Raw genomic sequence first — 27,735 nt, 5'->3', positions numbered from 1 at the left:
TTCATTAGTAGCTGTTTATTGATCAACGGTTTGATATAAAGTTATTTCAGATCTTCAGAATATTGCCCAAATGGAATCACAAGCATTACAAAGTTTTCTTCTTAAAAAAAGGGTAGGGGGCAGGTTGGGAGAGGACTCAACCTAGCAGTAGTGGCATCTGAGAATAAATTAACAAAAAAATTTAGTATTAGCATTTATTGGTGACAAACACTAAGTTTCACTTACATTCCATGGGGAGAAAAAGTTCCAGCGTAAATAAGGAATCGAAGCGGTACTCAGCTTGCGAGGCCCCTGTGCTGCTCATCTGGGCCACACGCAGGGCCCTGCCGCACAGGTTTCTGTGCGCGGCAACACGACACCAGAAGCAACAGTTTGAGATAAACATGGGTCATTCTCGTCAGCCCTGCATGGAGATGTGATCAACAGTATAAAGCACTCGAGGAAGATCGATCTGCAGTTTTATATGTACTACATGGAGATCATATCCCGTAGTGTAGTGAAAGCCATGTGTCCTCAAGAGCCGTATGTATGTACAATTTTTTTTTTAATAATCTTTAAAACAAAGATCGAAGTTCATTTGTTTAAGTTCCGTTGCATTAACAAAAATGAAAAAGGAACCAAATGATCATTTAAAGTTTAAAATTCCTAAATTGTCCAATTTATACAACTGTGGGAGACTTCATCAAGGTTTGAGAAGTCCAGAACTGTTTCAGCTAAACCAGAGGGCACACAATTTGCATCACTGAAATGGTCCTGGGTTAGTCCAACAAAATAAAAATGTATAACCACATACACGTGGATATGATCTTTGCCGGTTAGATTACTGATAAAGTCAGTCTCAGAAAAGTTTCTAAACTGTGCTATGTAACTAGATACAATTGAGAAACTCTCAAATGAATATTTATAGTGTCATTTCAATCAAAAGAAAATAATGAAACTAAGAATACATGTCTCTTCTGAAAGAGAAAGCAGTGGTGATGGTGTGGGTGACGTGGGAGGTGGTGGGCCACAGCACGCTACACAGGTTAGCTTGTGCTGAGCAGGAAGCACTGGATTTTTCTCTGGTGCTCTCAGCTCTGGGGCTGGCCAGACTAAGGCCTCTCTTCGGCGTGGTGTCCAGGGTTTGTCCCAAGTGTTTTGAGTGAGCCAGCTTGAGAAAGGGTCATGCTTTCTGTTTTCTGTTTCTTCTTTCACACAGCAAAACAAAACAAAACAAACAACAACAACAAATAAAACCCAAAACCAAGCACTGAGGTGCCCGGGGCATGGACCTGCTGGTTTCCCAATTAAGCCAGGGCTGCTTGGCAGTCCTCGCCTGCCCCCACGGCAGCTGCTGCTGCGTGGGGACAAACCACAGCACCTGCGAGCGCAGCCACGGCCGCCGCCTCGTGTCCACCTTTGTCACCACTGCTGTCTCCAGTTCTTTACCCAACATGTCTCTCGGCCCACTGGAGGTATCGGAAATTCCAAATTTTCAAAGCAGTTTCAGTATTTTCAGTATATGTTGGGGATTTTATAATGGTTCATGGCCAGAAAAGGTTCAGCACCTCCCACACCTTTAAAGAAGAAAAAATGAAAATGACACCAGTTTTAAAATTTAAAAGAATTATGTCCACATTTTTTGTCAAAAACAAAAAGAAATTAGCAGACATTGAGAAGTTTTTGATAACTGGATTACAGTAAAGTTTTCACTGGATATACTGTCAAGGAGAATGTATATGTAAGTATGTTATCTCTGGGGGGAAAAGGAAGAAAATTAGAAATATGATTATATCTGCATAAACATAGGAAAGACATAAAAAACTAATAAAAATGTGACCTCTGGGTAGGAGTGGGGAGAATGAGAATAATTTTAATTTCAGAATTATATAAATGTATTAACTATTCAAAATTTAACTTAAAAAAAAGAAAAAAGAAAAAAGTAGAGTGCTCTGCTCTGCCCAAAACTTGGAAATCTTTCAGGGGAAAGAGAGAAAGTGATCAAGGCAAGTGTATCACTACTGAGCTGAGCACAGAGCTTGGATTTAATGCAATCAAGCAACAGAACTGCCCTTCTGTGTTCATGAGCTCACTCACACAGACACTGGTCCGTTTCCTGTTCTTGGCATCTCTGTATTCTGTTGGTCCAACTCAGACAGCAACTTTAAAATGTTCAGTGCAGCCTAGGAGGAGGATGGAAAGAAAAGTCACAGCATGGCCACTGCTCGGGACCACAGCATGGATTCTATGCCCAACAAATCAGGTGCTTCCACTAAATAAACTTTTTCTTTAATGTTTGAATTTCTAATTTAAAAGTAAAAAGTCGCCTATGGTTATCTCATCAAATTACAATCTCTGTTAATTTTATATTTATTCTCTTCTAGTATTTTTAACCTTGTGGTAATGGACTGTACAAATTTTACATCCTGCTTTAAAACAAAACCTTTCATGTTTCCTTGTTGGAATATATTATCTTCAGAGACATTTTTTAATTTGATGGATGCATTATATTCCATCAGGTGAATATATTAGTTTATGTAAAATTATTTTAATAAATTTCTTTCAGTTTTAGTACTTATTAGAACAATAATTTCATTTGAACAGAATACCAAAATAAGAGGTTTCCTACAGCTGCCAGAACGTGGGCCTGCGATTCCTTCTTCCGTTAAGAGGTGAACTGAACACGATATCTGGAGAAGTTCCAGGATCCAAGCACCCCCCACCCTCCACCCCAGGGCAGCATGGGCAAGGGAAGGGTTGGCTAAAGCTGATGAGTTCTGATCAGCAGAATGAGCAATCGATCCAATAAACTTAAGAAAAAGTCTTGAGAAACATGAAATCTACAAACCAACCAACCGTTCTCAAAGTCTATGCGTGGGTCCTTTAGCTATCTGCCCGAGGCCAGCAATAGGCTGGAGCCAGGCCCGCTGGGCGGGAGGACGTACCATATCATGGCAGGACTCCACATCCTTTCCAATACCGTGGCTGATCAGAGGTGGCTGAGAGGAGCAGTTGATAAGAGATACAAACTCATTCTTGTTGTTTTTGGGAAAATCTTTGTACTCAACCTGAAAGAGAAGAGGAAACTGAGGGAGGGTAGGGGAGCAGTGGGCACCAATGGGCATAGGCTGTGGCTCTGGGCTCAGCAAACAGGGTGATGACGCTTCTCTCTCCCTGGTCTCAGCCTGATGTGGCTTCACCAACTCCTGCCAGTTAGCACAAGAGACTGTCAGAGGGGCCTGGTGCATGCAGGTCACGGCTGCAGCTTCCAGAATCCTCCAGGAACCTAGATGTCTACTCGAAAACTCTGGTCTGAAAGAAGCCCTCTCCTTCCCTATCAAGCAGAAAACAGCCAGCACAATGAATCTGTTCTCACTGAAATCTAAATTATAATTACCACTAGATTAGAGGCCTTGTTACTACGATGGTTAGCAAGGACTTTAAAAATTTTATTATCAAAGGTCGAGGATTTTCTCTTACCATACAGGCTTGTAATACTTTCTATACGTCCTTACCCTTCTACTAAAGCATGCTTCCCCCAATCATCCCCCTAGACGAAGAACTTAATTTAAAAAACAAGCTGCGAACTTCATTTTCTGGGAGAAACCCAAAGACGACTGCACTGAGGTACAGACCGCACAGCTCAGGCCTAGCAGTTACCTGGAATCCCTGGACTCTGGAAAGATAGTCCAACTGCTCAGAGGGTCTTGTGAGAGGTCCGTGGGGTACGTGGCCTGAAGAGATGTTATTCTTTAAAATGGTCTCGGCTGTGGGCGAGGTGCCCCCATACAACAATTCACGGGCTATCATGGCAGTTACCGTGGCCTTGGCAGGGTTCGGAGCTGCCCTGGTGAAATCTTTGGTGTGATGTCCTTGACTGACACCCACAGCCTGGGCAACCTCGGGCACCATGGGAAGAATTCCAGCCGGCAGCTGCTGATGACTAAGATAAGGCATCCTAAACTCATCTTCTTTATTGCCTATGAAGGGACACAGACAAATCAATGCAGGGCCACACGCACTGCTCTCCTGGAAAGACATTATAAAACCCCATGCCTGACCTCCGTCAGTGCACACAAAGGCACAGGGATGATGCAGAGCCAAGCACTGCACATTATAACTCGTTCACTGGGCACTGGCTCTTACTAGAAACCATGCAAATCCCAGAATCACATGCAGAGCAAGATAATATTAACATCACACTTACTAGTCCCACTTTCATCCCCAGAGCCAGGTTCAAAAAAGGTTACTTTTCTTCCATCCCCTGGTTTCTTTACGGGTGTCTTAAAAAAAAAGAAAAAGGGGGCATGAGTATAAATCAAACTGTTAAAAAATTAGTTTCTGCCTTCTAAAAAAAGGCAATCAGCAGAAAGTCCTCCCCCAAAGCCTGCCCACTGGTTTGCTTCCTCCCCTACTGAACCCCGTGGTAGAGCCCCCAGCTTTCTCCCAGTGCGCGCTCCCGCACACACAGCTGTCCATTAAGAGCATCCAGCGAAGTGCACCACACTGAATGCTGAGCTTCCGCTCTGCACTCACAGGAAGAGAGGGGAACATGAACTCGGAAGGAGTCAGAGACACTGGACTGATAGAGCCCAAGGTGGGGAAAGAACTTTTTAGATTGAAGCTAAACAAAAAATATTTCCTGGAGCTAACATCCCATTAAAAGATGACATTTCCAAAGATAACAAACTTAGGAGGACTATTACTAGATAAAAACTTTGTCAAACACAAGGTCTCCTTTCTGAGAAGGTAAGGATGCTTATGAATATAAGATTTGGGGATGAAAACCCAAAAGCCAAGTCCAAGATCTACGCAGATTCTCTGATGAGTGTTTGGGCTCCCTGTTATTAACCATGTGGCCACAGCAGATGCCACTGCTCACTTGCTAGTACAAGTGGCAGAGGTGACTCCATCCTGGGTCAAGTTTATCTCGACAGGAACATTCAGCGACTGGACACAAGGTCAGTTAGAGCTTTCACTGAGGACACTGCTTACAAGTCTTGGCAGAAATAAAATTCTTAATATGAGATTATTTTTATCTAGTATTGAATTTATAAAGAAAAAAATCTCAAATCTAAACTATGGATTTGGCTCTGACCCTGAAGTCACACTGTCTTAGCGCCCCAGAAAAACCGAAGCCAGCTCCACTACGAAAGCCTGAGTTGAGGAATTTTTTACGTAGGCCTCCTCCTAGGAGCGCAAATGACAGAGAATCACACTTCAAGCCCAATTCATTAACTTCAAGCCCAATTACCCATCATCCCACAAACGGAGAGAAGCACACCGCTCCCCGGCAAAGCATCCCAGATCAGAGACTTAACCCGGAGCCACGCTCGCAGCCATGGACAGGAGGCCCCTTCTGACCCCGTTACAGATGCTGCTCAGCAGGGTGGCTTCACTGCCAGGAGGACGAAGCCTTGCCCTGAAGCTTGGCCCTTGAGCCGCAGAGTCCCCCAGGATGAGGGGAGACAGTTGTCTCGCAATTAGAGAGCAAGGACACAGAGCCCGGAGCTGTCACCTTCTCCTCTGATTTGAGGGCTGGTTTGGCGGGCTGAGACTGCGCGACTTTGAAACCAAGGATCTCCAGCATATTCTCGGCAGCGTTGCGTTTGGCCACTTTCTTATTGGTGCCTGTTCCTTCTGCTGTATGATTTCCCACCTTCACCTGCATAAAGAAGGCAGGACTCAGGTCAGGGCCTAAACCTTCAGAGTAAAGACCGGTCAGGAACTGACGTACTGGCAGAAGAATCTGGCAGTGGTCAGAAGCCAAGATGGCTTGCCAGTGGTGCCCAGGAGCTGGCCTACACCAGCCTGTAAGAGCGGACTGGTAAATATTTGGGAATTGGGAAAGCTAGTTGTTAAAGGTAGCCATTATTAAACAGTAAGTTATATAAGCTTATAATTAAATAATTTTTATGTAATTATTTAATTTAAATAAACAGATAATGAATACTTAAAACTCATCACTTTCTAATTTGTCTACTTTTTACAATTATCTATGCTTTTGACGTTCTTTCCACCTGTTGTCTTTTTATGGTAGAAATATTAGATAATTGTGTGCTGCTGTTCATCACGTCCCAGCTCCACGACCAGGTGTCACTTTTGAGAGCTTGAAAATGGCCATGGTGGGGGTATATATACCACAAAACTCTGCAAATACTAGAAAGCAAGAATTAAGTTGCTTTGTTGTCTATTCTAGACCTCAGTGACAGAGAAAAGGTTAATAATGCAGATTAAGCTTAAAAGTGTGTCAAGTCTCAGCAGCTATGATACCGTCCCCACTATAAAAATCGAAACATTCTTCTAGTCTTTGAAAATTACCTGATTCAGCAGAGAAATCACTCATGTTTACAAATAAGTGAAGTTCCAACATGCCTTTGTCTTACTTTCATCTTGTTAATATAAATAAAAATATCAACCGATACTCATACTAGAACGATACTTATTTGTCAATGACATGAGCAGCCTGGATGTATGTAATAAAGCATTTATGTAGAGTCTGATTTATAATGTTATCGTCAGTGATAGTCACACTGACATGAGCATTTTATTACACGTTATATGTATCTATAAATTGTGTGCTACACATTCTTTCTATAAGTGAAATTTATGAGATATCTATGTATGTGTTTACGTGTACCGGTCTCCCCTCCCACCACACTACCCCCTCCTAAGAACTGGTTGTTAAACCAGCTGGTCTTGATGGCAGACCAAAACCAAAGGACCCAAATCACGAAAGTGAAAGTCTAGGAAACCTTCCCTGGCCTGCGAAGAGGGGCCTGGAGTTGAATCCCGACCTGGCCATCCAGCAGCCATCGACCTTGGGCAAATTACTGACCCTCTCAGCAAGCTGCAGTTTCCTCTCAGAGAATGAAAGGATCATTACTCTTCTTGCCGTCTGACATCAGGCTTAGTGACGATGCTCTAAGTTATAAACTGCTACATAAGAGTTAAATATTCTGGTTTTTACCAGAGAACACTATTAAATTCAAATCACAATTAAATTAAGCTGCCCATGTGAATACCTTTAATAAGCAAAGAAAGAAGAGAAACTCCCTATACCAACCTGAAGTGTCACCCCAATCTAAGGAAGCACCAATCTGGACTTGATTCTATAGGAGAATTAGGAGGAGCAGGAAAAGATCCTCTGATATAACTTATAAAATTTATCTTCTGAAAAAAATATAAACCTTCAAGCATATGTAAACAAGAAAAAATGCACCCAAGTCTCATCACTAAACTGGTGTCTTGTGTCCGAGCACCTCCCTGTTGACACAGCACCTGTGGTGCACCCACGCATGTGCTTCAAGGCGCTGAGTTACTGTGAGCGGTATGGATCAACAATACTGATGTCAGGGAGCGGCCCAACAGACCAACACGCCGGACCTGGCCTGCTCCGGAAGGCGTCCAGCCCCCAGTACTTGTCAGGCTCCGAGACAGGATGAGGTCGGAAAAGGGTCGGCCGTCACCCACAGTGACCCACCTGCATCACGAACTCCCTGCGGCGTGGGAGGCCTCTCTCTGTGAGCAGTGTGTACTCCGGCTCCTTCTCCTTTTTGGCCTGTTGGATCTGGGCCAGTCTGCTAATTGGGTTCATCACCTGGCCATATTCTGGGCCACTCTGTACCTGAGGAACAATTAATGTAGAACCGTGTGCCATGTTTAGTTACAGAAAGGACCCTGCCAATTCAGAGATCAGGACATGACAAGAGTTACTTTGATATTGATCTAATGGCTTAGAATTAATCTGATCTTTTTTAAACGATTTTTAAATTGAAAGATGCTTAATGATTTTCTATGACTGACTGCTCTGAGGTGACTTTAAGGTCTTCTTCGCAAACCAACATTAACATTTCATGAGTAGGCAAGCATCGCTGTAATGTCTGCTTTTTAACAATAAATTTTACATTTGACAATGAAGAGGCAAAAAACATAGAACACTATTCCTAAAACTTCCCCAAAGTCTGTAATATAAGATGAATTCCCAGTTTTCTTAATGATTCAAATTCCAAAAACCATTAAAAAAAAAAAAAAATCAAGCTGATGCCACATGGAAAGAAGAGCCTAAGAACCCCGCAGCGGCCACAGTCGTCACCCACTCTCTGATAAGGAGCGATTTCCAGGACAGAGTAAAAGAAAAAAGGCAACTGCAAAGTACGCTTTCACATGCATCGCATGCTAACTTGTACGTAAGAAAAATTCGGATCTTGATATAGCGTGAAACTATACTGACAATCCTGACTTTCACAAATGTCCCTTCTTTGGGGGCACGGGAAGGGGGGGTTGTGGAGGAGGAGTGTAATTTTTGGCAGGTCCATTAGCAGCACTCAGAAACCCGAAGGCATAAGAAGGTGCGCTGTGACATGCCTCGCTCCTACGCCTGCCAGGCCATGTTTCCCCAGACTGGTCGTCCTCACATTTGGAACCACGCGGTAGCCAGTGATGGAGGAAGCACCGTGGCCGCTCTTCCCGCAAATGGGCACTGCATGTGATCACAGGGCTGCGAGGACACCCTCATCCACAGACGTGTGTGCGCGCCCGTGGATGCCCCCACTGAACCCAGCTCAGTGTCCTCACCCAACCTGGGGCTCCCAGGGGAACTACACACGTGGCCCCCTGTAGAGGGTCTCCCGGGCCCGGTGTGTGCGCGTCAGCTCCCGTCTCCTTTCTCTCCGGTCAGCCTTCTAAGCTCCCAACCATCCGTGGGCAATGAAAACACCCTGTTCATTCAGAAAGGGTCTTACCCTGACTATGGGTTTTGTTTTCTTTTTGATCCTGGGCTTCACCCGCTCAACTGGAGGCAGGGGCGGTAACTTCTTCAGCTCCTCAAGAACAGCTATAGCAGCATTTTTCTTTGAAATCTTCTTGCTCTTCCCTTCACCTTCCCCCACAAACTCCCCAACTGACACCTTGGTCAGAAAGCTCTTCATGTGGGGAGGGCCACTCTCCCGGGCAACCTGTTTTAGAGGGAAAGACTGAGTGAAAGCATGACAGACACTTATCACAAGCTGCAGGGCGCACTGGTAAGCACGCTACTTCACGTGAAACAGGTGAAGGGGCATTACAAACAAAACCCACTGCATGAACGGAGTGTGAACGTCGGCAAAAGGAAACAGTAATTAATACTGAATGCTTTTTTTTTCTTATTTTTCAACCTCGTTAATGCTCTTGGGTCTGATGAGTCTGAAGTAGTGAGGCATGGAATAGGGAGACATTTTCCATACCCACTCTCCCGTCAGAACGGCTCACATCTACCCAGGGTCACGGACTGTCCTGAGTGTAGAGTGATCCACTGCAAATGGCAGAAAGGAAGTTGGCCCAGCAAAGCCCAAAAGTAATTGCAGCACAAAGAGTTCAAGTTTAATATTTGGTCTGAGCCTACAGCCAAGATTGACCTTATTAAATATTGGCTGCTGTGCAGCTGTAAAAGAATGAAAAAACCTCTGAGCACTGAGAGTGATTTCTAGCACACAGTAAGTAAAAAAAGCAAACTGCAGAAGAGTATATATGGCATCCTAGCTTTTGTGTTAAAAAGGGGGTTTTACATATATTTATACATATACACACACATATAATAGTCACATGTTTTTATATATAATTTTTGCCAAAAGAAACATAGGAAGGATAAAGCAGAAACCAATAAAATTAGTTCTCTACAGTAGGTGAGAGGAATTGGGGTAGAGAGGGGACGAGATGACACTTCTAAATGTCATCTTTCTGTATAGTTTTGACTTTTGGAATCATTTAGTGTTTTACATATTAAAAATATAAAAGTCAATAAATTAGGGAAAAACACTAAAATGGAATATGAACAGAAACCTAACTGGATATCAAAGTGATTACATGCTCACACAGAAGGAAAGTAAAAAAATCAAACTCTACCTACTACATTAGCCAAGACACCCCTGGAAAGAACTAAGACCGAAACTACCAGATTTCGAGACTTCTCATAAAGTTTCAGCAACCATGACACCGTGTTATCGCTGAAGGGTGAGCAAACGGATCCATAAAACAGACAGAATGCAGAAACAGACTTGCACACATATAGTCTCTTGATTTTTTGGCAAACACATCAAAGCAAATCCAAAGTCTTTTTTTAAAAACTAGTATTGGAGCAACTAGATATCCGCATGGGAAAAAACTAAACCAAGATCTTGAACTCAGCCACAAACAAAAATTAACTGGAACTAGAACACTGAACTAAATGTGAAAGCTAAAACTGTAAAGCTTTCAGGAGAAAAACTCATACTATGAGGCTGGCAAAGAGTTCTGGAACACAAAGGACACCAAACATAAAGAAAATAAAACGGGAATGCTTGAAAATTAAAAACTGCTCATTCGAAGACAATATTTAAAAGTAAAATAGGGGACCTACAGAATGACAAGAAGCACCTCGGAGAGTGGCCTTGTCTGCCCTGAGGGAAGGGCCCAACCTGCAAAGGCGCCTGCAGACTGACGTCAGAGAGGTGCCCCAGGCCACCCTCACCCCCCCACAACCCCCACTGACAGCCGCGATTCCGAAATGCTCCCTCATGAACAGAACTTCCCAAGTCCTCAGATCAGACACGACAATTGAGAGCAGCCACCCCGATGGCTCACTCCAAATCCACAGCTCCGCCCCGGCCCCTCAGCAAGCATTTCAATGTCTACTCACATCACGATTCCGCCAACTTACAGATAGAGTTGGACCTAGTATGTGTTTACAAGTCACAACTGCCTCCCAGTGACTATATCAGCACCATCACATTTCTAACTAAAACTCAGTATTTCATAAAAAAAAAAAAAAATCAAGTTGTATATATTTTTCTAAAGAACTGTATAAATGGCTCCTGTCTTCTATCAAACATCTAACCCAGCTTCCTATGTGATGGATTTTACTACCAAAAACTTATTTAAAACAACAACAACAACAACAACAGAAAACTATTCTCTTCACTTAGACAATATTTATTTCCTGAGCATCCAATATATTGCCAGGCAATGTTCTAGGTGCAAGACACAGAACTGTGGGGGTAAAATGGAAGCCCTTGCTCAACCTACTAATTGAAGTTATATAAACCTCTGATGTAAGTTCTCACATTAACAAACTTAATACCACAAACCGTTTGAAAACAAACTGTAATGTTTTAAATGATTACTTTAAAAGATATATACCACCAGAGGGCACTCCCACAATTTCTACGTGACTACCTGACAACTTCCTGCTGTATGTTACCTATTTCTGCACACGAATCTGCAAGCCAAATCTGAAACCTACACAAAAGTGGAAGTGGGATGGAAGCAATCTGATCCTCAAATCCCAAAGAGCCAAACCTAAAATGGCAATCCCTTACTGAGGTTCCAAAAAGCTCTATGACTCTCAGGCAGGGTAGCAAGCTTCATAGAGATCCAGGGTCCTGGCCCCAGCAGTCATCTCTTTAACCCTGGTGACTCAGGACGCCAGGCATCTCTGACTCGCACAATCTTGGTACCACTCCCTCCAATGTCTGCAAATCCATTCCCATGCCATGCTAATAATCCCTCAGGAGGAGGAGAGAAGGAAAATTTCTTCCTTTTCCTGCAATAGGTGCTCAGAGAGACCTTGGGGCTTCTTGGGGTGAAGCTCCCACCCAACCACTAGCTCTGTTATTCTGTTGGGTCCCATTCCATCGACTCTTCAATCCCCACACCACACCCCCAACAGAAGGAGAAAAACTGGGAAGGAATGAAGGGCCAGGTAAGAAGATACCATCCCTAGACTCCAAAGGGGGAATAATATAAACTTGGTCCAGTGATGGATGTGGGAGGATGCAGGGTGGCCCTGTGATCCAAGTGCAACTCCCCACCCCTATCTGTGCTCCGCGGTAGACGGTTAAGCACCAAGCTATAGGTCAGAAATCGCTGTCACTCAGCTGACAGATTAAGGACTGAACTCAGGAGCCAGCACATAATATAAGAAGGTATTTATTTTCTGAAAGTCAGGTATGAAATCTGGGAATCACCTGTTAACTGCAATAATGCTAAAAAGAAATTTATGAACCACTTTAAATTGTTTTTAAGCAGATGTCCCACTACAAATTACATTTGCCTAAGTAATAATGTATGAGTTTAAAGCTCTTTGGAACACTAAATATATACTCTTTATAACTCTGAAAGACTGAAGAACTGATAAACAAATCTGCATTGTATATTAAAACATAACCTTGCATAATCAAGCATGGAAATCAAAAGATATAATTTGCCATGCGTCAGACTGTTATGGAAAAAAATTTTGAAATTCTCCCTTATCTGCCTAGTCTATTTAGACTCACTGTGTCTTTGAAGGAAATGCATACTAAATATATCTTATTTTCCATTTTCAACTAACGACCATTAATTATTAATTTTAGACCATAAAGTCTCCAATAACAAGTGAAATTATTAAATAGGTGAATAGAGCAGGGCAGACACTGGACAACAACAAAACCTATGTCTTTTTAAAAATTATTGACAAGATTTTTAGGGACCACTTCAGAAGATTCTTAATATTTGGGGTAACAGATACTTTTGACAGTCTTATGAAAATAATGAACCTTCTCTAGAAGAATATAGATGTGAACATACGACAATATTCTTCGGCCCATTTTGGGAGGTTCACAAAGCTCCTGAGGCCATCTATGGACCGTCTAGAGACCTATGGCCACCCTAAGTTAGTAACTCCTAAAAGAGAACATTGCTTTGCTAAATATAAATTTGAATCTTAAATTTAAAAGTTCACACATATGTATTACTAATGTTATCTAGAAAAAATATAATTCCAATGAAGAATGCCCACAGCATTTTATAATAGAGTTCTATGTGTAAAATAAGCTTACCTCAAAATTCACAGGCAAGTTCCGTTTAAGTGCAATCTCAAACACTTGACTTATTTCAGATTTATTCAGATTTTCTTCTTCTGATTCTCTTCCATTAACCTAAAGAAAGAAGAGTTGCTTAGTTGTTAACTCTTATTAAATAACTGTCAACATTCCAGCTGCGATGATAAACTTTAATGGCACTGATGAATTGAGCACTAAACCAGTGTACAAGGCCACACGTGTACCATGTGTCAGTGAATTTAAAAGGTTAAAAAAAAAAAAATGTCCTATCATACTTGGGTCAGAGTGTAGCTCATAAATCCACCACAGACAATGCACACATAGCAGACCTCTGGGTATGAATCGGCCTTACTGTGCTGAGGTGAGATGCCACGGCTGCTCAGGAACAGTCACTTCCGAAGCCCTACTTGAGGACCAGCAAGCCGCATTTTGGAAAAAGTCAAAACACAGACAGATCCGTGTGGGACACAGCAAGTTCAAATATAGGTCTCTCCACCTAAGTATGCAGTTTCTCATTTGGACATAAAGTCTCTAGAAACTGCCATGTATCTCATACTTAATTGCTGCTGGCAAAAAAGCAAGGTGGAAACTCATAAAGTCTCCTGAACAAAGGCTTTGTAACAGGATTCATTTACAGTCCCCCAGCCAGGGTTAGAACTAAAGAGGGACAGAGAGACCTTCTCTCTGCATGCTGACAACATGATTCTACGCTGTGCTCCAGTGATAACAGGAGAAACTAGATAAGCTCAGTAACAGCAAAGCGTCCCCCTAACACGGCTAGTGTGCTCTTCCTCATATTACTGGGACGCTTTACTCAAAAAATTTGTAAAATCCTATTTCCAAGATTAGAACTATCTGACAGCACAGTGGCTGAAACTGCTGAATGGGCAAGGTGTACAGGACTGTCAACCAGGATTTTAACTGCTGTGCATTTCCTTACGTTTATCAGGTAGATCCTATATCTACACTGGACCATTACACTTCAATCTGTAGTTCAAAGAAATAAAACTCGAAGTTAAACAAAAAAAGAATGCCATTAAGAACATAATCTTGTATAAGTAAATTTATCCCGGACATTATTTATAATCCCTTCTGTCCCATGATACGATGTTTTCTTTCCAATCTGGTTTCACTTCACCCTCTGCCTGGCCAAAGCTAAATGCATGGCATTTCTGGTTTATTAAACTAAATACACCTTTATTCTTATTGTTTAAATCCTAAGTAGAAAGAGGGCCTGCCTATTTATGAGTGAATCCTTAAAGCCGAAATCCTCAAGCAAGGTGCCTTATAAGGCTTGAGTTCAACAGAGGTTTGGTTTGAAATGTATCTGTTAAATAGATTTTAAACTTGTACAAAATACTTAAAAAATATGTTCGATAAATGGTGCTGGGAAAACCAAATATTCACTTGCAAAAAAAAAAAAAAAAAGAATTTGGACCATTACATCACTTATGAAAATTAACTCAAAATGGATTAAAGACCTAAACATAAGAGCTAAAATTATAAATTCTTAGAAAAAAACATCGGGGAAAAGCTTCATGACACTGGATTTAACAACGATTTCTTACATATAACATCAAAAGCACAGGCAACCAAAGTGAAGAAAAGATGAATTGGACTACATCAAAATTAAAAACTGTTGTGCACCAAAGGACACTATCAAGAGAATAAAGACAACCCACAGAATGGGAGAAAATATTTGAAAATCATACGTCTAGTAAAGAATTACTGTCTAGAATATAAAACAAGAACTCCTAAACTCAACAACCACCACCCAATTCAAAAATGGGGAAAGGATGTGAATAAACAGGTCTCCAAAGAAGATACACAAATAGCCAACAAACACATGAAACCATGCTCAACATCACTAACCATTAGGGAAATGTAAATCGAAACCACAATGAGATACTTCACTCCCATAAGAATGGCCATAGAAAATAGCGAGTGTTGACGAGGATGGAAAGAAATTGGAACCCTTTTATGTTGCTGGTGAAAATGTAAAATGATGCAGTCTCTGTGAAAAATAGCTTGGTGGTTCCACAAAAAGTTAAATATAGAATTACGACATGATTCAGCAATTCCACTTCTAGATATACACTCAAATGAATCGAACTCAGACACTTGTACACCAATGTTCATGGCAGCATTATTTACAATAGCTAAAAGGTAAAAACAACCCAACATCTATCAACGGATGAATGAGTAAGCAAAATGTGGAATATCCATTCAAGGGAATATTATTCAGCCTTAAAAAGGAATGAAATTCTGAAACATGCTACCACATAGATGAAACTTGAAAACATTATAAAGGAAAGAAGCCAAACACGAAAGACAAATATCCACTTACTGAAGTATCTGCAATGGGCAGTGCACAGACAGTAGCAGAACAGGCGGTACCAGGGGGAGGGGTCTGGGTCTGGGTCTGGGTCTGGGGCTGGGGTACAGAGTTTCTATGTGAGATGATGAGAAAGTTCTGAAAATGGATAGTGGTGAAAGTTGCACAACATCGAGAATGTACTAATATCACAGAACTGCACCCATAAAAATGGTTAAAATGGTAACCTTTATGTTACACATATATATATATTTATCTTAAATGTTTCTTAAAGCAACAAAAAAGTATGTGTTTCACGCCAAACACTAACACACAGGGGGCGGCTAACACATTCACTTGTGCTAACCGGTTAACTCATTTCTGTGCGCAGCAAAGTTTTTTGACGGCTGTTTATTTGAAGAGTATCCGTTTTTTTTTTTTAAAATAAATGAGCTAAAACAAAAAAAAACAAAGCAAAACAATCCACTCTCATGCTAGGTAATTGTGTCAATGAGAACGTTCTCCTTATGTGCAACCAGGACAAAATGTGGGAATAAACTAGGTGCTGAGACGGATATGACATTAATTACCATGCATGTACCCAAAAAAATTTTTAATTTTTTTGCTCATTATAAGCCCGACTAGTTTTAACTTTTATTTTTAATTATGACCTATTTCAAACATACATAAAAGTACAGATAATAATGTTAACAGGCAACTGTGCTGGATTTAACAAATGTCAGCATTAAGTACTATTGACATTAAGTTTTTCTGTTTTAAGGAACACGATGAAGACCTTCTCACTCTCCTTTCCATGGCAGAGTTAACCGCTATTCTAAAATGAGACTGTATCTTTCCCAGCCATATTTTTTCTAATGGACAAAAACAATATATTCTGTTGTGAAAATTCGCATATTTTAACTGATTGCCTTAATAAATATTATAAATACAAACTTTTAAGTTAACACCAGTAAAATGCTACTTTTCTATTTTACACACTGAGGTTTCCCATAAGTCTAAGAGAAAACAATGATTTACTGCTAAATTCTAAACTCTAGCCAGTGGCTCTCAACCACAGCAGTGTTAGAATCACTTGAGAGCTTTACAAAGACAGATGGCAGAGTCTCACTCCAGAGAAGCAAACCCAAGTTTTTGCAGGCAGGGCCTGAATATCCATTTTATTTACTGTATATATTTATATATATTTTTAAGTCCTCAGGTGATTTTACTAGCAACCAGAGTTGAGATTCACTGCTCTAAGCCACTGCTTCCAAAGGAATTTCAATAGGGACAAAGCAGCTGGTAAAATAAAAATGCAAAACAGGAAACAAAGATAAACATTTATTTGGAAGTGAGATTATGTTGCTCTTTTACATAAATAATTTTGATATTATCTGGATTGGACAAAATGTTGCAATGGCGGAAGCAGCAAATGACTCAAAACAAATCCACAAATACCATTCCCAGTAAGATGGGGAAAGTGTAGTAGGCCCTTAGTCTTACCTTCATGAAGTGGGAATTACTGTTAACATCAATCCCATAGTGTATGGTTCAGCAATAAAATCTAGGCAACATTAAGGGGGGAAAAAAAAACACTCTGAACCATGCTTAACCCTCAGTATGCCAGGAAAAAATAGTCATCACCATTAACCATCTGGCTCCATCAGACCCTTTTTGTTTTTCTATATTTCAAGTCATTTTACAAATAATATATAGAATGATAACAAAAATCATTTCATTAGAGATTCAATAAGAATTTAAAATAGAAAACCCAAATCTTTATTCTAGCTTTATAGTTTGGACGGCATATGTATCTGAAATGGGCAAGGTCTTTTAAAATGCAACTAACTGCTCATCAGCTGGCATGCCTGAACGTGGAGCACAGCCCACTTGTAACGATGCCAAATTTCAAGTTAATCTCCAATAGGTTCTGGCTTGTCATGACTCTGATTCTTCTTGTACTGGTATTGTCAAAACACACTACTTTTGAACCTGACTCATAATTTTGTTGGAGAGAACAGCCATCTTCTTTGTTCCATAACAACAAAATGCTGCATTTTTAGATTTATAAACCCCCAAAGAAGGATCAACCTAACGATTTTTTTCATGGTTGTTGCATCTATTTTCTTCTGATCACCTTTGTATCTACACCTCTTTTTGCATTTGTCCATTTATTTTATGGACAATAAGTGATAACTAATAAATTCTGGTGGCCAATAATCATAAAGGATGAATAAATGTTGTCACACATGCTTTTTTAAAAAATGAAAATAGGATGGTCCAGGTTCGTGTCACAAAATATTGTGTGACAGTCCTTCCTGTTGAATGACCAGAAGAGAACACACATTTCCTTTTCGTACCACAGAAATATATTATTCACTTGCCAATTCTTGAATTTGGGAAAACTTATCTAAGGTATCATCTGAAGATTCACAGTCTGAGATTTTAAACATTCAATCTCACCATTAGTCTAGAGTGATACTATCTGTCTCTTTGCACTCATCTTTTGATTTGTCTGATGAGACAATTTTCCTCCGACAATTTTCTTCTCTTTACCAGTACGAATGGAAAAAGGAAAATTCTAAATTCTCACCTGGGTTCAATGAAAGCTAAAAGTAGAGTAAAAAGATGGTGCCTCTAGTCTTCTTTTATATTTTCTTAAATGACAATGCAATACATTAAGCAATGCAATAAAAACGTTAAAGGATGATGTGATAAGGACGATTATTTTACTACTGTGTCATCCACCTAGAGATTTCATCATTCTTCTGTTTTCTTATTATGTTAGCCTTGCTAAACATATTTGGAGAATATATGATAAACGGTGCTGAAACAGTATATAGCATGACAAATGGCAAAAATGTTTCAAAACACAGGAAAATTAAGATTCCATAATGTAAAAATTTACAAAGGGTTCCAAAGGACCCACCCACATGATCACTGTAAGATAAAATAAGTTATATTCTATTTTAAAAAGCATGTTTCTCTGTTGTTTGTGAGACCTCTAAAAAAGAATGAAAGTCACGCACTATAAATCCATATAGAGCTTGAAATAAAAGCTCAAAAATGAAAAATGAGCCCAATGGCCCTGATCACATGAGAATTAAGGCCTCCAATTTCAGTCCTACCTAAATACTTCCCTAGCCCAAGTGAAGATAAAGACTCAAGACCAGGAAGAAACTTCAAACAGTATAATTTTTTAAAAGTTTATTGTCTACTACCAAGAGAAAACTACTTTTAAAGTATGAAAAAACCTTCGAGATAGAAACTATGCGTGTGCAAGTACGCACGCACACACACACACGGCATTTTGTTTACTTAAACACAACCAGGATCACACTATACACATAATAACAGCTCTGAATCCTGCCCCTGCCCCATTAGATTGTGGACCCCCTTTCATGCCTATGCACACAGATTTACCACTCTGGTACTCCCCTGGATGTATGTACCCCTCTAACCATTTCCCTACTAATGGACATTTAGGCTAGTTCCTGTTTTTCTCTCTTACAGATACTGGATGTATAACCATTTTACTCCAAACAGCTCACCGAATAACTCATCCTTTATTAGTATAAGCCTTAGATTGAAAATAAAAGTGTTTTCCCAACTCAGGACCTTTGCACAAGGTACTCCCTTGGCTGGGAATGTAGGTCCTTCCTCTGCTCCTTTGCGCATCAGCTTAAAGGACTTCCTCAGAGAGAACTTTGAATACACACACCACCATCGTTCTTCTCTGAGACACTTCATACTCTCATAACACTTGCCACTTTTCCATCCTGGCACTCACTGCACTTTCTGATGTCACTACTAATGTTAAGGTCCGCCAGCTCCATTCAACTAAGCTCTGCAGCACCAATACCGGTCCTCAAGGGACCAGACTCTATCTGCCTTGTAGACAGAAACAGCTGCCTTGATTGGCTATGTTGTAGAGAAGATGAATTGATCCACCACACGATCGCATGCTCTAAAATGGTTAACTGCAGAAAAGACAATTTGTTTTAAAAGGACAGTTTCCAATGCTGGTAGGCCAAGGGCAAACAGGCTGCTCACGCACACCCTACTGGCACAAAGGTCTGAAATGGAACCATCTTCCCGGTGGGGAACCTGGCCACATACGTGACTACGCAATTCTACTTCTAGGGCTGTGGCTCACAAAAGCAGTATGGACATACACCAAGATTTAACTACAACAATGTTCTTCACTACCTAGTTTATAACTGGAAAAACTGCAAACAACCTAAATAATTAAGCCTCTGTTGAAAAGAAAAAACTGGAACGTACACACAACGGAACACTTCGCAGCCATTAAAACGTGCTTAGATACATGGTGAATCTGAGTGCTCCGTGGAATTTTAAGTAAATGGCATAGCACATCCATGATAAGCACTTCAGTGAAAAAAGATGATTTCTGTACAACACCATCTCATTTTTGTGAAATAGGTAGGTGTATGTATTTACCTGTATATGTGCTGACATTCACCAAAATGTTTATAGTGATTATCTACAAGTGGTAAACTTATAAATCATGTTTGTTTGTTTTTTTTAATTTTAAAGCTTACATGATTTATATGCATTAACTGTGATTAAAGTCAGTGTCTGAAAATGTCTCTTTATCCCTTACTACCCACCTGCCAGAGGGCCTGGTAAATCAGGGGCAGTTCGTTTAGGCAGAAGGCCACGTGTTTCATTTATTACTTTGAAGAAAAAATTTTATCCTAGTTAATGATTCTCATTTCTGAAGCACTGTTAAGGCCAGTCTTTGAGCAATTTCTGAAGGGCGGTGTCTCTACTTCAAACTATACAGAGCCAGAAAAGGGGCAAAGAGTTCAGGAAGCAAGGGGCACAGGCAAATGTGAACATTACTCCTGGCGAAGCACCTATGAACATGAGATGAGCCCAGAAGAAGGTGTCTACTATAGCCTCTGTCTGTGGCCTGAGCCAACCACGCTGCTCTAGTGAGTTCTTCCAAAGAGGACTAAGATGAGGGAACTGTCTGGGAAGCACTGATATACTTAGGACCTGTGGTTCCCAAACCCTGAGCATGCTTTAGAATTACTCCAAGAGCATGTTAAAAAAGAAAAAAAAAGCAAAACACAGACTCCTGGGACCTACCCTTGACCTACTGTATTAGAATCCTGTTGAGTTGGGCCGAGGAATTTTTAACTTCTCAAGTGATTCTGAAGCAGACAGCCCGCATACCAGTGTTCAGTGATCTTTTAACAACTGCTGGCTAAAAGAAACTGAGAAATACCTACTCCATCTGACTCTAATTAGATTAGCACCAAAGTCAGGCCGAAAAATGAAAAGCCTCCGAAATGACTCAGATTACAACAACTCGGTGTTTTACCAAATCTCACCACTGAAAAGCTCATCCTTTTAAGTTCACTAAATTCTCCTCTTCTATGTTACAGTCCATTCTCTTTTATTTGGTCCTCAGTGGTCCTCGGAAATAGAACGTGTTAAAATTTGCAAGATGGAAATGCACTGTCACAAAACAAAACTAAAACCCGCCTGTGCGACCATCCTGAGCTGGAGCTACAGGGCATCCTAAAGCTAAAGGGCACCATCCCGAGTTGGAGCACCCAGAGGGGGACAGCCGAACACAACGAACCTCACACACTTGTAGACCAAGGCTGTGTGTAAGATCTTTTTATTCTTTGTGACCTTGTTTCTTGAGAAGGAAAAATAAATGCTTCCCAGGGGTATTTTCAAGTGGCATTTTGTACAGTGATTCAACAGAATCATGAAATCGACCTTTCTATTTAGCGGGTTTCTTCTGGACCTTTGGTGGTAAGACTGTGCCTTATCAGAGATATTCACTAATGGTCTGGCCCTCAATGACATGGAGTCACTGATTTCCTAAGACCCACATTCCTATTTAGTCACAAAGAGTTAAAATCCTTTTCCAGTTGTGGTAATTTTAAAACATGGCCCTCAAATTCTGATACTCCTCTCTTCCAGAAGTGGGGTTCTTATTACTGTGAATGTATTAAAGGCCAATGAATTGTAGGCTTAAAATGATTAAGATAGTGAATTTATATTATGTGAATTTTACCTGAATTTAAAAAAAAGTGAGATTTATATCTCCTCCTTTTGAATCTGGGCTCTGTGCCTGCTTGACCCATAGAACAGGGGTTCCCAAACCCCCAGGCTGCAGACTGGTACCAGTCCATGACCTGTTAGGAACGGGCCGCATAGCAGGAGGTAACTGGTGAGTGAGCAAAGCTTCATCTATATTTGCAGCCGCTCCCCAGCGTCAGCATCACCACCTCAGCTCCACTTCAGATTATCGGGCATTTGATTCTCATAGGAGCATTGGTTCCTGGTGCCAAAAAAGTTTGGGGACCGCTGCTGTAGAAAATGGAAGCAATGTGGTGCTGATTTCTGGGCCCGAGGCTTAAGAAACTGGCAGCTGCTTCCATTTCCTCTTCTAGCTGCTCACTCTTGGAACCCAGCCAGCACACCCCGTGAGGTGTATAAGCAGTCTTCACACAGGTTAACTAAGAGAAGAACTGGGGCCCCTGGGCTAGCCCCCCGCTTAGTTCCCAGCCAACAGCCGGCAACGACTTTCCAGCCGTGTGAGGGAACCATCTTGAAAGTGGATCCTCCAGCCCCTGCAGAGCTGCCTCATCCAAAGAGCTATGTGGAGCAGAGACAAGCTCTCCCTGCCAAGCCCTGCCTAAACTGCAGATTCGTGAACAAAATAAATGCCTGGAGGTGTTTAAGCTGCTACGTTTTGTGATGGTTTATTATGCAGCAATAGAGAACTGACACTCCGATATAATAAAGGGTGGCTGGTCAAAAATGGGTTCAGAAAATTCTCTAACCTGGTACCATAAATCACAGTAGATTCTGACAAACATAATCTTGGCACTAAAGAACTCATTCATGCATGTTCTTTACAGCTCAACTGAGTCACAATCTTCCTAACATGTTCACTTGAAACTACACCATAGAATGAAAAAGAAGGCATCTGACTTTCTTGCTAAGCAGTTTTTTTTAAAAAGGGAGAAAAAAGACAAGAAAGCTATAAGGATAAAACCTTGTAAACTATCAAACAACAAAAATTATGGACAACCATCAGTGCATCTTCTTAGAAAAAAGCAACTTGAGATGACATCTTTCACATACCACCCTCTCGCTCTGCCCACCGTGTCAAGGGGCTTCGACTCTGCTCTCTCCTCACCTCCAGCCTCTCAGGCGGAGGCTCGTTCTGCAGGATCCTCAAAGCCTTCGCAGCAGCATCGTGTTTTGCAGCCTGTCTCGTCTTTCCTTTCCCGTTGAATTGCTGTCCTCCCACAGAAAGTTCAACTTGATAAAGTAAGGGTGGTACTGGAAATGGGTAAAAGTACCTAAAAATAAAAGGGGGTGAGAAAAATTATAGTCTCAGACTGGTAAGTCACCCATACATTCTCTGGAAAATTCCAGGTATTTCCTTCATTATGGGTTCTAACTGCACCAGATTGGCCTGCCAATGATGGATCCTCATTGGTATATTCAGAGATTTCAAAATTTACTCTGGATTACAATCGCCACACAGTATTTACAAAATCTAAAATGGAAGAGGCTTTAGTTGAGACAGAAAACTTAACTTGCTCTACTTTCTCATATGAGACTCACACTTGTGTGTCTCCAGAAAAGGCTGGGAATTTCTAAACGAAAGACTTTTGGAAAAGATCCTCATTTCTGGAAATTCCAACAGCCTACAGCCTGGCAGAGGCCAGTTTCTTCCATTTCAGAGTTTGTATTTTAAAATGGCTTTGGTCACCCCCAATCCTCCCGCCCCAGACCCAAATAGGGCTGGGAAATGAAGACTTCCATTCTGATCATCAGTCTACCCACTAATGTCTTATGACTGAGGGCAGGAGATTTTTATCAGATGGCGTTTTCGAGTTTCAATTAATATTTTACTGCGCCTGTACACCAAGACTATTTACAAAGCACGTAAGTTCAAATGTCAAAAAGCACCCAGTAGATAATTATCAGGAAATCTACAGATGCTGAGAATCACAGTGTTGTGGGAAACATATTTAAATATGACTCAGTTATACAAAAAAGTTACAAGGGTGATCTTTAACTGCTTGGGAGCGCAAGCCACACTGCTGGTGAGGAACGTGCTCAGGCCCTTTCCAACGACAGGAGACAAAAGAACATCAAGACGCATTCCAAAGACGTCAACACAATGAAGAATGACTTCGACATGTGGCAGGCCAAAGATGACTAAATCATCAGGTGTTCCACGATCTTTAGATTTCATTATTCAATGTAAAAGATCAGATATATTTTCACTTGTATTTAAAACACACACATACCTTGGGGGATAAGCACCTCCTCGCATGTTGTAGTTATAGGTGGACTGCATCCGAGAGTAAGGATCAACGGGTTTATACATTGGTTTTTTTCCAAGTTTCATGCACAGTGCATTTAGTTCTACAGTAGGGGTTATGCTGTCTGCAACACAGAATTAACACAAAGAACGGTTTTCTTTCTGACGTGACAATGATAGTCACTAAAACCAAAAAGAAAAGTATGCTTTCTACTAACTGGATTCATGATGCATTTCATGAAAGGATCTAAGCACTGCACTGCTAGGCGTCAGTTCAGGAAATCCAAGAATTTGCTGTGATTTCTAGATACTAAAACAGTCAACAGCACAAAATATACTGCAAAGGCTCATAGAGGGAGCAACAATTTAACACAAAATGTTATCAGTGAAAGCCATATATTCCAATTGTCAGAAATAAGTTCCAATACATATCAACTTCCATGATTAAAAAATCCCAGGTGACCGTCCAAATCATTCCACTGTTTGGAAATACTGAACTGATATAATTTTGGTTGTACTGACTTACTGGGTTATTGGCTTACACTGAGAAGTAGATCCGTACACAGTTTCATAGAACAATGCATTTATTAACTACTAACTGGATGCAAAGCACTGTGCTAAGCTTGAGGGACACAACTCTTGCTCCAGCGGAGCTCAAAACACGTTAAAAAAAAACCTACAATACAACAGGATATGCTACGAAGACAGGTGGAGAATCACTGAGAAGGAGGGCAATTAAATTCTATCTGGAGAAGTCGAGACCCACAAAATATTCAGGTATTTCCATTCTCAATATTTACGATGAGATCTGACCTGCAGTGATATTCGCTAGGAAAATGAGTTGTTTCCACGTACAACAGGAGCAAGTATATCTTGGGTTATCTCGGTATTATCAACTTTGGAAAATACACATTTTTAATTTTCCATTTTTTTTCCCTCAAAGTTCATTCAATTCATAAACCTTTAAAATTCATTTAAAAAGAAAAACAGCCTAGAAAGATTAGTATCAGCGCACAATCACATTTTAAAAAAACCACTTTCCTATCAAACACAGAATAACACTAGCAATGGCAAAGTTCAATTTAAATGCACACGAATATCTACTTTTAAATGCCTCTTTAAGAAGTAGGTGAAGGAAAATAAAAATGACTTGGTTTTGTACAACTGGTCTGACTAAATTTAGTGCATAAATCAAATTTATTTATAAGAATACCTCTGGGTTTGCAAAATCAGAGGATCACATGAGTAACCAATGTCTCTCCACCTAATATCAGAATTATTTTACAGAATTCACATAGTTGCATTTAAAGTATAACGTGAATCACTTTAAGACCCATAAAATTTACCTACAGTAGAGAATGAATTTGAAGACAAAATACCACAAAGAAATCAAAAGCAACAAGAAAGAGTGACCGAGGTCTTCCCAGATACAAAAGGCATGGGACTGAACCCTTAACCTGAAGGGTAACTCTGTCAAAACAGCCACCTACCCATGGCCGCCGGGTCAGTGGTACTCTTCTTCTTTATTAGTATTCTCCTCGTCTGATTCCCTTGTTTGAAGAGATATTATCTACTGATTTGTATTTAAGTAATAAATATTTAAGTTCTTTTTCTCATTCTTTTTAAAGACCAGGAGACATATAACTGACAATCAGGGTTTCTGATCAACATGTTATAATCAACATTACCACACTGAGTCAAACTGATTATAGTTAAAACCTACATTTTTGGCAATCTGTACAACCTTATTAAGGGAAAAAATGCATTTTCATTAAGCTTTTCTGAAATCTTAAAAATCGTCTGGGATAGCCATCCACTTCCCATGACCACCTATCTAGATGGTCATGGTCAGGAATCGAGGGACCACAGGCTGGGAACCACTGCTGTAGAATAAGGAGATGCATTTGCCACTGGTAGTGCAGAATCTGTGTTTTCAAAATCAAGTTAGTTAAGAAAGAATTCACATACATACTACATGGGTACCTCTAGACACGCTTTTGAAAGGAACCTGTCTTGGCCCACGCATAATACCTGGATTCCTTCCTTCGCTACGAAAAGGGTGGACTATGGGTTTAGGAAATTTTGTTCCTTCCAAAGCTTTGGCAGCAGCTGTGTGTTGGGCTTTTTTAATACTAGTTCCTTCAGCTTTCCATTGCTGATCTCCAAGTGTTAGCTGTACTGTAAACATCTACAAATGAAAATTGCGAGCTCTCAATTCATGAACCTGACGTTCACTGTAATATGTCACTTGGACCTTGAACATTTTTTATGGTCATGGTTTAAAAGACCTGGTCATTATATTGGTAATTTAACTCTTTATCCCTTTTGTTGTTTTTATAAACACAAATATGTGTGTGTGTGTGTGTGTGTGTGTGTGTGTGTGTGTGTGTGTGTGTGTGTGTATCATTGACTAACAATGCATAGCACTCCATAAAAAAACTATGCTTTGCAAGATGGGGGTAAGTACAGAGATTTTTAAAATGTTTTCTTACATATTAAAATATTAGACACTGATTATTCGGAAGTCACCAAATAGAAATTGTCTTCCAATTACTTCTCAAGGAAGAAATTTAGCACACTTTATTTAGACACATAGTAGTACATCGTGCAAATTAAGACAATATTTGTTTTGATGTTGTCATGTGTTTGTGGACTCTTGTCTGAAAATGTAAGCCCAGAAGGACAAACGCTTGAATAAATTTCGGAATGCTGGCCAGGTTCTAAAATGCTGCCTTTCACTTTCCCAAGACTGCACTATTCAGATGCTGCCTCCACTTTCAGAAGAAAATCAGATACACAGCAAGAAAGGATCTAAAAAATGTCTCTGAACTCGGCTCTAAAATCCAAAACACCTAATTTTGTTCTCAACAAATGCTGATAATGGCAAGCCTTTTTTACCCCCATTTTAAGTATTAAGGTAACTCCATGCTTAAAATTAAGTTATGTTAATATTATCAGTACAGAATACCCTGTAAGAAAACAATAACCCATCACAGCACAGTGGTTTGTTAACTTTGGTGTGCATCTGAAGAATAACTGAGGAAGCCAGGAAAGATACACACGCCCAGGGTTTTTGACTGAATAACACAAAGGACATCTAAGTATGTGTAACTTTAATAAGCTCCCAAAGTGATCCTGATGCACTCCAAAATTTGAGGCTCACTACTTTAGAGCTTTTATTTTTCTGATTTTATCACTGAATATGACTTTATTTCATTTAAAATAATTTACTTGAGAAATGTTGATTTCAGTATGTTTGGATCATTTAAGTTTGGTGCCTAAAGGGATGGAGGTGACTTGTCTTCATAGCTTATTTTTCTTGTAGGTCTTAACTTCAGGATTCCCTTAGTGCACAGCTTCTACTAGAAAAACTTAAAGACTCTTTCATCCCCTTTGAAACATGGGGTGTCTCCTGTATTTATGCTGCAGTTCACAAGGTTACTCATCTAATCACCAACAGCATGAACTCAAAACCTTGGCCAGTCTGAGAAGTCAAAGAGCAGAAGCCTGCAGTGCTGTGCAGCCCCTGGGCCATGTTCATGATCCTTTCGTGGAAAGACACTGAAGGGGAAAATGCTAAAAATAATAATAATAAAAAAATTTAATTAAGAGTTAATTTCATTAATAGTCTTGCCTTTCTCCAAGACTTTCCCCATCCGGCGCTGTTGTCACTCTGCTGCTTTCTGTGTGGAGGGTTGGTAGTGAGATTAGAATCCTGGTTTGGATAGAATTAAAAGTCCACCAGACCTCTGACTTTTTAAACAGTCAGTCACCTAGAAGGGAATAATTTTTCCTCTTTGAACGACTTGTAGGTTAAAAAAAAAAAAATGCAGTTATAGATTGAACACATAGCCAAATTACCTAAAGTACTAAAATTCAAGTGACAAAGTACACATTTTAAAAACACCAAAATAGTTAATGAAGGGAATCCCAAAGTTAAGCTCTGCAAAAAAAAATCCTGTAGAAGGAACAGAACAGTTATAGAAAATGACTAATTGCTTTCTAAAAGTAAAGAAACATTTCAAATTATGCTTTAGAATAATGTTAAAACTAGCTTCGTGTGAGTGGGAAATTCCTGTTTTTCTTAAATGCATAATTCTTAAATGCTTAATAATAATAGCTACCATTTCTTAAGTATTTATTAAATGCCAGGCATTGTGCTCGACTTTAACATATATTCTTCTTACTGAATATTCACAATAGACCTATTTGGTAGGTATTATTATCCTCATTTTATAGATGAGGAACCTGGGGTTCAAAAAAGGTAGTAACCTGCT

At 40.2% G+C, this 27,735-nt stretch overlaps 1 protein-coding gene across 11 annotated transcripts in view; it reads right to left on the bottom strand.

Moving 5' to 3' along the window:
* Positions 1-27,735, bottom strand: part of STAU1 (staufen double-stranded RNA binding protein 1) — a 51,437-nt gene continuing 23,702 nt past the window's right edge. For 6 of the 11 annotated variants that reach the window (XM_023534046.1, XM_023534045.1, XM_011366002.2 and 3 more), the window contains 11 exons: positions 23,445-23,583; positions 22,319-22,484; positions 12,813-12,911; positions 8,724-8,954; positions 7,463-7,606; positions 5,498-5,644; positions 4,187-4,262; positions 3,640-3,959; positions 2,925-3,047; positions 2,077-2,162; positions 1-1,556 (listed from right to left, as the gene is read on the bottom strand). In XM_023534046.1, the coding sequence (XP_023389814.1) occupies positions 1,541-1,556; positions 2,077-2,162; positions 2,925-3,047; positions 3,640-3,959; positions 4,187-4,262; positions 5,498-5,644; positions 7,463-7,606; positions 8,724-8,954; positions 12,813-12,911; positions 22,319-22,484; positions 23,445-23,545 (1,509 nt within the window). In that variant the 5' untranslated portion in view covers positions 23,546-23,583 and the 3' untranslated portion in view covers positions 1-1,540. Of the gene's footprint in view, positions 1,557-2,076; positions 2,163-2,924; positions 3,048-3,639; positions 3,960-4,186; positions 4,263-5,497; positions 5,645-7,462; positions 7,607-8,723; positions 8,955-12,812; positions 12,912-22,318; positions 22,485-23,444; positions 23,584-24,271; positions 24,294-25,489; positions 25,647-27,092; positions 27,232-27,735 lie in introns of those variants that run through there. The other 5 variants (XM_023534042.1, XM_023534044.1, XM_011366005.2 and 2 more) reach the window with 5 other exon arrangements.

This window comes from Pteropus vampyrus, unplaced genomic scaffold, assembly GCF_000151845.1.
Source record: "Pteropus vampyrus isolate Shadow unplaced genomic scaffold, Pvam_2.0 Scaffold117, whole genome shotgun sequence".
Lineage (NCBI taxonomy): Eukaryota > Metazoa > Chordata > Mammalia > Chiroptera > Pteropodidae > Pteropus > Pteropus vampyrus.
Note: the sequence above shows the minus strand (reverse complement) of the source record. Positions and strands in the feature narration are given on the sequence as shown.